The 12,566-nt window shown below is 42.1% G+C and overlaps 2 protein-coding genes across 2 annotated transcripts in view; one reads left to right on the top strand and one right to left on the bottom strand.

Moving 5' to 3' along the window:
* The window catches only part of ZNF793 (zinc finger protein 793), a 13,857-nt gene extending 6,378 nt beyond the window's left edge, over positions 1–7,479 (bottom strand). Inside the window, exons 1-3 of the mRNA XM_012809090.2 lie at positions 7,470–7,479; positions 3,401–3,447; positions 121–256 (exon numbers count right to left, since the gene is read on the bottom strand). Coding sequence (XP_012664544.1) covers positions 121–256; positions 3,401–3,415 — 151 coding nt within the window. The 5' untranslated portion in view covers positions 3,416–3,447; positions 7,470–7,479. The remainder of the gene's footprint in view (positions 1–120; positions 257–3,400; positions 3,448–7,469) is intronic.
* Positions 1–12,566, top strand: part of LOC100946545 (zinc finger protein 569) — a 100,067-nt gene that overhangs the window by 28,882 nt on the left and 58,619 nt on the right. The gene's annotated exons all lie outside the window — the stretch shown is intronic.

Raw genomic sequence — 12,566 nt, 5'->3', positions numbered from 1 at the left:
AGCCCTCATTGTTGTTTGGCGGGCCCAGGCTGGGGATTCGAACCCGCCACCTTAGGTGTATGTGGCTGGTGCCTTAGCTGCTTGAGCCACAGGCACCGAGCCTGGCAAAGCTTTTCTTACCCACTGAGACAAGGTTGCTGTAGGTCTCCAGCATCACATCCCGGTATAGGGTCCTCTGAGCAGGATTCAGCCCATGCCACTCCTCTTGGGTGAAGCCCACAACCACATCTTTGAATGACACAGGTGTCTGTTTAAACTGAAATGACAATGGGTCACATGGGAAAATGTTCAAGGGGGATTGGTACTGATTTTTACAATAGTCATAAGGCAGGCCTTACCCTGATCATTTATCTATCTAGGATGCCTCTTCCATTCTTGGCTTTGTGTTACATATGGTGGGAAAAATGAAAATCATGTTGAAGGCACCTACTGTTGTCATTCATACTTTGAGTCAATAAACGTCGAAGACCCTCTGTGTGTCTGGCCTAGTGTTTTTTTTTAGAGACAGAGTCTCACTTTATTGCCTTTGGTAGAGTGCTGTGGAGTCACAGCTCACACCAACCTCCAACTCCTGGGCTTAGGCGATTCTTCTGCCTCAGCCTCCCAAGTAGCTGGGACTACAGGTGCCTGCCACAACGCCTGGCTATTTTTTGTTGCAGTTTGTCCAGGGCTGGGCTTGAACCCTCCACTGGAGGGCATTCTTGAAACCAAACCCTCGGTGTATGGGGCCAGCACCCTACTCACAGAGCCACAGGTGCCACCCTGGCACAGTGTTTTTGAGTAGTTGTCATGAGAAACAAAGTGGGGGAGCTCTATCCCAGGCATGAAGGAAGGAGGACTTCAGTGACTGTAATAGACACACTGCAGACAGGTAAATACTGCCATTATCCCCACATTATGAAAAAGAAACTAGAGCACAAAGAGGTTTAATGACTTGTCCAAGATCACACAGCTTTTTAGGACTGGGATTCAAGCCCAGCAGTCTAGTTCCAGGGTCTGTGCTCTTAACTACTACTCTGTCCTGCCTTTTATACTAAAGAAGGGGGTGAATGATACTCTAAGTCAGCAGAACAATCAAAACATATCCTCTGATTTCAGCCTCAGCCAGATTATCTGGTAAGTGTGAAGACACACTGCTGGACTTGAGAAAGAATAAGAAACAGGATGTGCTCATGCCTGTAATCCCAGCACTCTGGGAGGCTGAAGTGGGTGGACTGCTTGAGCTCATGGGTTCAAGACCAGGCTGACCCATCTCTACTAAAAATAGAGGCAAGAGGATCGCTTGAGCCCAAGAGTCTGAGTTCGCTGTGAGCTATGACGCTAAAGCACTCTACCCAGGTCAACAGCTTGAAACTGTCTCAAAAAAAAAAAAAAAAAAGAAGAAGAAAGGAAGGAAGGAAGAGAAGGAGGGAAAGAAAAGAAACAGGATTTGCAATTATCAAGCAGGGAAATTGCTTCAGGAGATGAAGGTGGCTAGGGGAGAAAAGAAAAGATTTGTGGTTTGGAAGTGGTAATGATTTCTAAGGTTGGAGGCACTGACAATGGCTGCAGGGATTGGGCAAAAGACCTAGGAAAGACTGAGAGAGCAGGCTTTCCAGAAAGTGGGGTCCTGCTTGAGGAAGACCTTCAAGGAGGTAGGAATGCAGAAACTCAGGGCCAAGGGGGAAGAGTGAGTTTGTCAGGACACAGGGCATCTAGGAGCTGGGAACTCCTGAGACAGAGACTTGCTAGGGAATAAGATGCTTAATTGTTTGTTGCCAAACCAGCACAGACATACAAGGGTGATAACAGTAATTTAAATGCTGGGCAGCACATCTGTTCCTCAGTCTAGATCAAGCTACAGATACAAATCAAATACAGATACAGATCAAATTTAGGACTTGAGTAAATGTGGAGGAACCCTCCTGAATCCCCCAAAAGAAACCGTTCGTATTCTCACATTCTTCTTATTAGAATTTAGCATTTCCATTACACATACAGATCACAGATCACAGAGGAATTAGAACCTGTTATGACTCTGATGCAGAAAACACTATCGTATCATTGGGGGAGCTAGGACCTGATGGTTTAGGTCACCTGAAGCAATGGGAGTTTTGCCTTGGGGCTAAAATGCTGCTTCCCAGGGAAAAGTTAAAAAATAACCCAACCTGCTTCTGCATTTATTAGTTATTGTTAAGTATTTTGTCTATGATCACTATCAGTGCTTTTCATACATTCCTGTACAGAAAGATCACCCAAAGCCTTTAATTTTTTCTTTTTTTTTCAAACAGGGTCTTACTCTGTCAACCTCGGTTGAGTGCCATGGTGTCATAGCTTGTTTTTTCTATTTTTAGTAGAGATGGGGTCTCACTCTTGCTAAGGTTGTTCTCCAACTCCTGAGCTCAGGTGATCCCCACACTTTGGCCTCCCAAAGTGCCAGGATTATAGGGGTGAGCCACCACACCCAGCCTACTACTATCCACCCACATATTACCCCAGCCAGCAGCGTGAGCCCTGCCATTCTGTATCTCTAACAGGCTCCCTGGAGAAGCCCATGTCCCAGGATCACACTGTGAGAAGCAGCGCAGCTCTGCCTTGGCCATGAGAAAGCCTCTCAGGGAAATACCTTCAGAAAGTACCTTGAAAAGTTCATTTTCCCCTGCAGATAACAATATGCTTCTTCCTACTCCCAGTGTAAATCAGGGGCTAACGTATTTGCCTTTCCGTTGAACTACCAGGAAGATTACAGTTACTGACTTTAGGTGGACTCTCTACTTTGTACATCTATATTCTGACAAAGAATGTTCCTCACTTCACTGCTTGTAATATCAAGTTTGAAAACTATACGAATGTCCATAAAATGGGGAACTAGTTTAATCTGTCATATTTCATGCATGTGATATAGCATTATGTACCTGGTTTTAAAAAGTGGTGTGGTTCTCAGTACTAATATGTCAAGTAGAGCAGTATGTATGTGTCTTGCCATTGCATCCATGTGTAGAAAGGAGGCCATGGTGTTCCACCCAAATCCCCCTGATAGACTGGCTGGTGCTTTTCTGGGATTGTCCCAGGCCACAGGGAGCTGCCCTACCCAGGGCTGTCCTCCCTCCTTGGGGCAGTCTATGATCATAAACTAGTTGCCTCCATTCTCAAAAATGCTGAAGGCCACCCCACCTCTAGAGTATTTTATAAGATCAGCTGAGGCCTCTGTTCAAAACTCCCTCTGCCCAATCCTGCTTCTTTCACTGCCTTACAGGTGTTCCAAGGGCTACCCCAAAAAGTTCCTGTGTGAAAATCTCCTTCTCCAAGTCTGTTTTCCTGAGAACTCAGTCTATGACAAAGTGTATATGCTTACAATACATACTTTTTCTATGACAGTTTCCCCAAGAAAGGAAACTGAGCTACTTAATGTCATCCTCACCTGGGACTCAATCATCTTCCGCTCTTCTTGACCTGTGAAGACAGAGACTGGGAGAGCAGAATGGAGAAAGAGAAAACAGAAAATAGAGCTGTGAGGGATTAGTGCTGTCTTGGAACTTGCAAATTCTCTATGTAAATCTTATATATCTATGCTCTAAATCACTGTGGTACAAGAAATAAAGGTACCATCCAACCTAAACATGAACACATAACACAGACCATTCAGGAAGTAAAAGTTGCTACTAAGAAATAACTGCAAGTTTTAAAAAACAAATATCCTTAAAACTTAAAGAATTGGGCCCAAGCATATACTGGACAAGGACTTGTATAACTTTTAGGAAAATATTACAAAGAACCTAAAGCAAAGTAAAATAATGGTGTAACATTAGTAAGATATATTCAAATTATGATCACAAATAATTACTAAAAGACTAAACTAATAGTGTCATCAAAAAATAATTTTTAGGCTCAGCACCTGTAGCTCAAGCGGCTAAGGCACCAACCACATATACCTAAGTTGGTGGGTTCAGATCCAGCCCAGGCTGCGAAACAACAATGATGGCTGTAACCAAAAAAAAAAATAGCTGGGCATTGTGGCAGGCGCTTGTAGTCCCAGCTACTTGGGAGGCAAAGGCAGGAGAATCACTTGAGCCCAGGAGTTGGAGGTTGCTGTGAGCTGTGATGCCACAGCACTCTACCCAGGGTGACAGCTTGAGGCGCTATCTCAAAATAAATAAATAAAATAATAATAATAATTTTCAGCAGATGAGAACAACTATGTTACTTTTAACCAAGATGTTTAAGAAATAACTGTATGGAGCGGCACCTGTGGCTCAGTGGGTAGGGTGCAGGCCCATATACCGAGGGTGGCAGGTTTCTGAAGCCCACCCTGGCCAGCTAAAACGGCCTTGGCATCGTGGTGGGCACCTGTAGTCCTAGCTACTCGGGAGACTGAGGCAAGAGAATCACTTAACCCCAAGAGTTGGAGGTTGCTGTGAGCTATGATGCCATAGCACTCTACCGAGGGAGACAGAGTGAGACTCTGTCTCAAAAAAATAAAATAAAATAACTGTATGGCTTAACAAATTATAAAAGAAAAAGAGTAAATCCTAGTATAAGACTATAAATAAATACTGTGCAATGTATTTGCATATTTAATGTTAGATCTGTATTCAAATTATCAATAGAATAACATATGACTTTAAAAATTAGGCAGCATCTGTGGCTCATTGAATAGAGTGCCAGCCCCATATACCGAGGGTGGCAGGTTCAAACCTGGCCCTGGCCAAACTGCAACAACAACAACAAAAAAATAGCTGGGCATTGTGGTGGGCGCCTATAGTCCCAGCTACTCAGAAGGCTGAGGCAAGAGAATCGCCTAAGCCCAAGAGCTGGAGGATGCTGTAAGCTGTGACGCTATGGCACTCTACTGAGGGTGACAAAATAAGATTATCTCTAAAATAAATAAATAAATGAATAAATAATAAAAATAAGGTCTTTTGTGTCTGCGCTCCCTTAGTGACCTGGGCTGATGTCAACCCAACTAGAAAAGCCTTATGTTTCATGCTAGCACTCAGATTATGATCTCTCCCACTAATTTTCACTTAAAAGAATTGGAGCTCCTTGCAAAAAGGCTAAGTTTACATCTGCAGCAAAAAATACAAGATGTGATACCTCCGCAATCTGGAGAGTGCCAGAAAGCAAGGACATGTCTTCAGCAGATGAGTCCTGGCAAGGGGTCAGAGAAACCATCCTTGAGGATGTAACCATGCAAGGTAAAGTGTGAAGAGAAAACGGACCGTATCTACAGAAGCTAACCATAAGAATACCTACAGCCCAGTGGTTCCACATGAGTGCTATGTTCACCAAATTTTAACCTATTAAAACCTATAAATTTGTAGTGATATTTAAAAAAAAAATCACAATATTAAAAATTCTTTTCTCTTAAAAAAATTGGAATTCTGATTAGATATGACTACCTTAAGATGGGACTCCCTATTTCTGAAATATCCATGTGTTAGGAAATATGGAAATAAATTGGTACAAAATATTAATGAAGAATGTTCAAATTTTTCATTCATTCATATGGGTCCTATGAACATGCTGTGTCAGAATTTATAGGCTGGAAGTAAAAAGTCACAGCTAAGGGCAGCAGGAGCTCCCACACATGGCTGGTGGGGCTGCAAACTGGTTCAACCATTTTAGAAAACTACTAAAGCTAAGCACAAAATCCCCTATGTCCCAGTAGTTCTACTGCATAGCAAATTACTCTCAGAGGTTTCTTTACATAATCATGAGTAATCCCTCGGACAGTAATCAGTGACTGCCCTATTCTTACATAGTTGGTGGGTTCTGAGTTTCTTCTGGTAAGAAAATTTATCAGAAGAGGTTGAGAAAAATAGGCCATAGCTGGAAAAATAAATTTTATTTAGTTGTATATTTTCAAGTGTCAAGTATGAATGAGAAATTAAAAATGATTTATTCAGGCTAGGTATGGTGGGTCATGCTTAAAATTCTAGCACTTCGGGAGGCCCAGTCAGGAGGATTGATTAAGGCCAGAAGTTTGAGACCAGACTGACCAACACAGAAGACCCTGTCTTTACAATAATAAAACATTAGCTGCGTGTGGTGGTGTATGCCTATAGTTCCAGTTACTCAGGAAGCTGAGGCAAGAGGATCATTTCAGACCAGGAGTTGGGTTGCAGTGCACTATGATGACATCATTGCACTCTAGCCTGGTCAGTAGATTGAGTCATTGTCTTAAAAGAAAAAAAAAAAGGACATTCTGATTGTAATGCATGTCAAAGATCTCAGTAATAAGTATCCCTAAATATTAAGCTTGTCCTCACAGCATGCTCAGCACTGAAAAAGAGAAATCTCTGAAATATTATCATCTTCCACCTGAAAGAATAGCCATCATAACTGGACAGCTAGAAGTAAACTTTCTTTGTAGCAAAGGTTAATAACACAGCTGGTTCACTAGATCAAACTACTTCAGTGTGACGGTTGATGACCAAGGTCCTGACAAAATGAATTACTTAAAACGAGGAAGAATTATATTGCTTAATCATATTGGTAAAACCTGTTGTTTGTTTTACTTGTAAAACAATACTATTGCAATAGCTGATGAAGTTCAGTTATATTGGTAAGAGGAAATAGATTCTCTGAAAGGAAGAAATTATACAAAGAGCCCAACTGAACTTATAAAAAAGAATGTGACTAAAATTATGAGTTTCTTAAGGAAAATGAATAGCTTCCAATTAATATAGTAATTACCAGAAGGCACTATTTTTTTTTTTGCAGTTTTTGGCCGGGCCTGGGTTTGAACCCACCACCTCCGGTATATGGGGCTAGTGCCCTACTCCTTTGAGCCACAGGCCCCGCCCAAAGAACTAGTTTTAATAGTATCTTTATATTGTAGAAAAAATTATTTCAAAATGAATCATTTACCCAGCTTTGTTTTATAGAAGTCCTTTCTCACTAATCTACTAATAAGTCATTATTTAAAGAAGGGAACAGGCTGGGCACCCGTACCTCAGTGATTAGAGTGCCACCCTATGCATCCTGGGTGGTGGGTTCAAACCTGGCCCTGGCCTGCTATACAAAAAAATAAAAATAAAGAGGGGAATAATTCTAGAGTGCTGGAAATATTCTCTACCAGGATCTCAAAAGTGGGTATAAATACCAAAAAATACATAGGGCAGCAACTGTGGCTCAAAGTAGTAGGATGCTGGCCTCATATACCAGAGGTGGTGGGTTCAAACCCAGCCCCAGCAAAAAAAAAAGAAAGAAAAAGAAAAATTCATAATACTAGAGTGCAAAATGATTTACTATTTTACTTTTCTCTTAGTAAGCAATACATATCCTTTATCTCTCATTTTTTTCAAATGCTTTGAAACACTATATAGGTCATAAAGCTTAAGAAAGCATGGTTAGGCTCAGCACCTGTGGCTCAAGTGGCTAAGGCACCAGCCACATATACCTAAGGTGGTGGGTTCAAATCCAGCCCGGGCCCGCCAAACAACAATGATGGCTGCAACCAAAAAATAGCCAGGCGTTGTGGCAGGCACCTGTGGTCCCAGCTACTTGGGAGGCGGAGGCAGGAGACTCGCTTGAGCCTAGGAGTTGGAGGTTGCTGTGAGATGTGATGCCACAGCACTCTACCCAGGGGGACAGCTTGAGGCTCTGTCTCAAAAAAAAAAAAAAGAAAAAGAAAGCATGGTTAGTATGAAAGCGGCATTTAATTATCACATCACTAATGGAAGAAACTAAGCAGTGAGCTTAATGTGCCTTTAAAATTTTTTTTTCTTAGGCTGGGCACAGTGGCTCATGCTTATAATCCTACCACTCTGGGAGGCCAAGGCAGGTGGATTGCTTGAACTCAGGAGTTTGAGACCAGTCTGAGCAAGAGCAAGACCTCATCTCTATAATAATAGAAAAATTAGCCAGGTTTATAGCGGGCACCTATAATCCCAGCTACTCTAGAGGCTCAGGCAAGAGGATCACTTGAGTCCACAAGTTTAAGGTTGCTATGAGCTATGATATAACAGCACTCTACCAAGGATGACAAAATAAGAATTTGTCTCAAAAAATAAAAAAAATTATTGAGGTATAATTTACATACAAAAAATAAGTGTCAGCTGGTGCTGTAGTTCATGCCTGTAATCCTAGTGCTCTGGGAGGCTGAGGCGGGTAGATTGCCTGAGCTCACAGGTCAAGACCAGCCTGAGCCAGAGCAAGAGGCAAAAAAAAAAAAAAAAAAAAAAGCAGGGCATTGTGGCAGGAGTCTATAGCCCCAGGTACCTGGGAGGCTGAGGCAAGAGAATTGCTTGAGCGGAAGAGTTTGACGTTGCCGTGAGCTATGACACCACAGCATTCTACCAAGGGTGACAAAGTGAGACTGTCTCAAAAAAATAAATAAATAAATAAAACAAGTCTCTTTTGATATATATATTCACCCATGTAACCACCACACAATCAGGGTATAAAACATTTCCATCACCATGGAAAGCTCCTTTATAACCTTTCTCCATGAGTCTTTTGTTAAAGTATATCTGTTCACAAGAAATAATTACAAATCTGTCTCAATGATATTAAGATTAACTACTTAAGATTCCTGTCACTTCTGCAGGAGAAATAAAAAGTGATCTTCCTAAATGTTAAATAAAATAAAAATACTTCTTTGCTTAATTAAAGTATTAGTTAAGTTATACCAGTAAGTCACAAAAGTAGTTATCTGGGTGATGGGTACATATATGAAAAAATTCATTAAGCAAAATGCTGTTTTCTATACAAATTATATCTCAATTTCTTAAAAAACTGAAAAAAGTTATAATCACATGATTTTATAAATGTGTAGAAAACTTTTTGTTTGAATTACAAAAAATATTAACAGTGGCTCAACTTGGGAAGCAGAATGTTTCTTACTCTGCAATTATCTCACACACACACACACACACACACACACTTCATTATTTACATATTCATCATCCTGAACTGGCAAGAAGCCTGGGATCCAGTAAGCTGGGGCAGTTAATCTCACTTCTTTGCCTAAGAGAGTATGCTACCTTCCTCACTTCCCTGGGCTTATTTATTCATCCTCTGGCAAGGTTCAAGTCAAATAGGGGTGTGACAAATGTTCTGGCCTGCAAGAACAAAGGCCTGTGCTCTGGCCCTAAGTCTGTGACCATCTAGGTCTGTAGATGAGTAAATAATTTCCTTCAACTTTAAATGAGACAGCAGAATCAACAGATGCCAAAACCATTGGTAAAAGCTGGATGAGAAATAGTTATACAGCACAAGCTCCTCCTCAGATATTTAATAATTATAAAAGTAAACCTAGTACTTTTACCCTAGAAAAACTTGGTAGTCACCTTAATCAAGTGATCAGTTAATATGACTTGAGTAACTGATACAAGTAATAAGATACATGACACTATGTGCCTCCTGATAAGATGTACTACGAAGGGCACAATATCCTTTCTGTGGTTCTCATGACCCCCAAATGCATACCTGAACTTAATCATGAGGAAATGTCAGATAAAACCATATTGAATGACACTATAAAAATAACTGACCTATGCTCTTCAAAAATGTTGACTTCATGAAAGACAAAGACTGAGGAACTGCTCCTGATTAAAGGAGACTAACAGATGTGTCATCTAAAGGCAGCATATGATCCTGAATTGGATCCTGGAATGGAAAAAGAAAAGTTGCTATAAAATGACATTATTAATTGACACCTGAATATAGGTTTTGGATTAGTTTTTGTTTTTTTGTTTCTGGGGTTTTTTTTTTTTTTTTTGAGATAGAGTCTCACTCTGCTGCCCTGGGTAGAGTGCCATGGCATCGTAATTCACAGTAACCTCAAACTCCTGGGCTCAAGTAATCCTCAGAATCCCAAGTAACTGGAACTACAAGGGCACCACCATACCTGGCTAACTTTTCTATTTTTAGTAGAGACAGGGTTTCACTCTTGCTCAGGCTTTAATGAATTTTTCTACCAGGACTTTATAAGGAACTGATTAGTGGAGGTCAAACATGCCATGCTTAAAAAATACAGGCCAAGGCAAAAAGCCTCTTAGAACACAGTAAATTCCACATTGTTTCTCATCCTTCAATAATTTATTTTTAAGTTAATCCTACATAAAACTATTTTCCAAAAACTCTGTTTGCTCTGTCAGCTAAATATTTTACATTATCATTTGAGATACTTACTCAGTAAACTCTTTTTTTTTTCCAACCACAGGCAAGGTCACATCCATCTTAGCTGCCATGGAGTCAGAACAGATTTCCAGAAATCAGCCTCACTCTTAGGATGCTGTCAAAATGGGCATGTCATTACCTTTACTAGAAAGAACCTTAAAGGAAACATTAGGAGAAATATGCATTAGATCCTTGATAAGAACAATGGAAGCCATATGTTTAATAACCTGTTCTTTTAGGCAAGTATTCCATGTTTTCAAGTCATTTTCTAATTTACTGTGTGAAAAGTTAAAAAGGGGGAGAGTTTCAAAAAAGAGTTTGGAGGTGAACCTTGGCCAAGAGGAACGGGCTACTTGTCAGATAGAAAGTATCACGTGGATGAAATGTGTTCCTATTATGTTGGGTTGCAGCCTCAAAGCCCTAATTTTCCCATGCCCAATCTCTGAATTTCACGAGCCTCCTCAACACCAAGCCCTCTAAAAGCCTCCTAATCGGGAGGCGCCTGTGGCTCAGTGAGTAGGGCGCCAGCTCCGTGTACAGAGGATAGTGGGTTCAAACCCGGCCCCGCCGAACTGCAACCAAAAAAAATAGCCGGGTGTTGTGGCGGTGCCTGTAGTCCCAGCTACTCCGGAGGCTGGGGCAAGAGAATCACCTAAGCCCAAGAGCTGGAGGTTGCTGTGATCTGTGACACCAAGCACTCTACCAAGGGTGGTAAAGTGAGACTCTGTCTCCAAAAAAAAGGAAGAAAGCCTCCTAATCATAGCCGCAGATAGTGTCCCCAATCACAGCCCCCATTTTTCAGCCCACAGAAGTTCTCATAGTTACTGGTATGTCCATATGTCCAATCTGACTTGAGAGACTACCGGTTACTTAATTTTACAAAGTTCACTGAATCCAATGTGATTGACAAACAGTGAATTACACAGATCATAATCACAAACCCACACTGATCTTCAGTGAGATCTCAACAACTGGGCATCAAATGATAACCCCACAGTACCCAATTATGGATACACAACTGACAGTCCCAATCACTGATCCTCATTGATCCCTCTATTCCCCAGGCCCTTATCTCCAAAAGACCAATCAATATCTCAGATTCTCCACTGATTAAGATAAGGGAAGTCTCAATAACTGATGGTCCATAGTATTTTGCAAACATTGATTTCCACTGACTCCCTCATCACTGAATTAACCTCTCACTGAACCCCAAAGTTTCCACAATCACCAATTCCAGTACCCAAACTATTACTGCCCACATAACTTAGAACCTCCAATCACTGAGCCCTAATACTCTTCAAATCAGCGTCTTTGAAGAACCTCATTTGGCTCCAGACTCAGCACCCTGCCAATCAAGACACTTCATAGAACTCTTAATTTATTGAATCTCACATATTCTCAATCCACGGTCTTCAGAAAGACCCCGCCACCACGGAGCCCCCACAAGGTTCAGACGCCCAATCACTAATCGGTCAGCCCCTTCGTTATTGACCCTTACGAGCATCCTTAATTGACCCAGTAGAGCCACCGTAGTCTCCCGGTCACCATTCTCCACTGGCTCAGGGTTTGACCATTTCTCAAATCAACCCTGCATATTTATCCTGTCTCCGCGCCCTTAACCCGAAATTCATCGCCCGACCACACCGCCTCACCGCGGTATAAGCGCTTCTCGTTCCGAGGGCCGGTGCGCAGACTCAGTCGTGACTTTAAGGCTGTCGTCTGCCGTTCCCCGGCAACCTTCCACAGAACAGGATTCTGGGTTTATTTGTTTTTTTAAGCGCTGTAATGAAAGTATGATGGCCGCCCCCGGCAACCTCTTGCTGGAAGCGGCCATGTCTAAAGCTGTGCCGTACAAAGGATGCCCAAGCCCTTTGCTAGTCCAGAAGATGAGACTATCTTAGGGCAGAGAGAAGCAAGTGTGCCTGGGTCCCTAAACATCGCCGCTATTAGCTAGACAGTCTCAGACGCCGAAACCTCCCGACACCAATATGGCGGCGCCCGAACCTCGAACTCGAACTTTCTTTGTCTTCAGCTGTTCAGTAAGATGGCCGTGTACATTTTTAACTCGTCTTGAGTGCAGTGGTTGATCCTCAGCTAGGAGGCGCTCCTGACGACTAAATAAAACTTCTTCCGAGTAAGCTGCAGGAATTACAGAGCGCCAACTAAACTCGCTCCTCTCTTGGAGAAACTGAGGCGGCCTGGGGAAGAGGCGTGGCTTCATGGAGAGGGCGGAGCCGCCGCAAAGGGAAAGCCTGTGGAGTACCTTTACATTCTCAGCTGTACTTCAAAGAAAATGTCGGGGACAGGATATTTAACTAAAGTAGATTGCTCTAAAAGCCGACCTGTGGCAAGAGAATCAGTGCAGGCTCGGCGCCTATAGCTCAACCGGCTAAGGCGCCAGCCACGTACACCTAAGGTGGCGGGTTCGAATCCCCAGCCTGGACCCGCCAAACAACAATGAC

This window comes from Otolemur garnettii, unplaced genomic scaffold (genome assembly GCF_000181295.1).
Source record: "Otolemur garnettii isolate 467f Iridium unplaced genomic scaffold, OtoGar3 scaffold00100, whole genome shotgun sequence".
NCBI classification, from domain to species: Eukaryota; Metazoa; Chordata; class Mammalia; order Primates; family Galagidae; genus Otolemur; species Otolemur garnettii.
The sequence above is the reverse complement of the archived record's forward strand: the minus strand, read 5'-3'. Positions and strand labels throughout refer to the sequence as shown.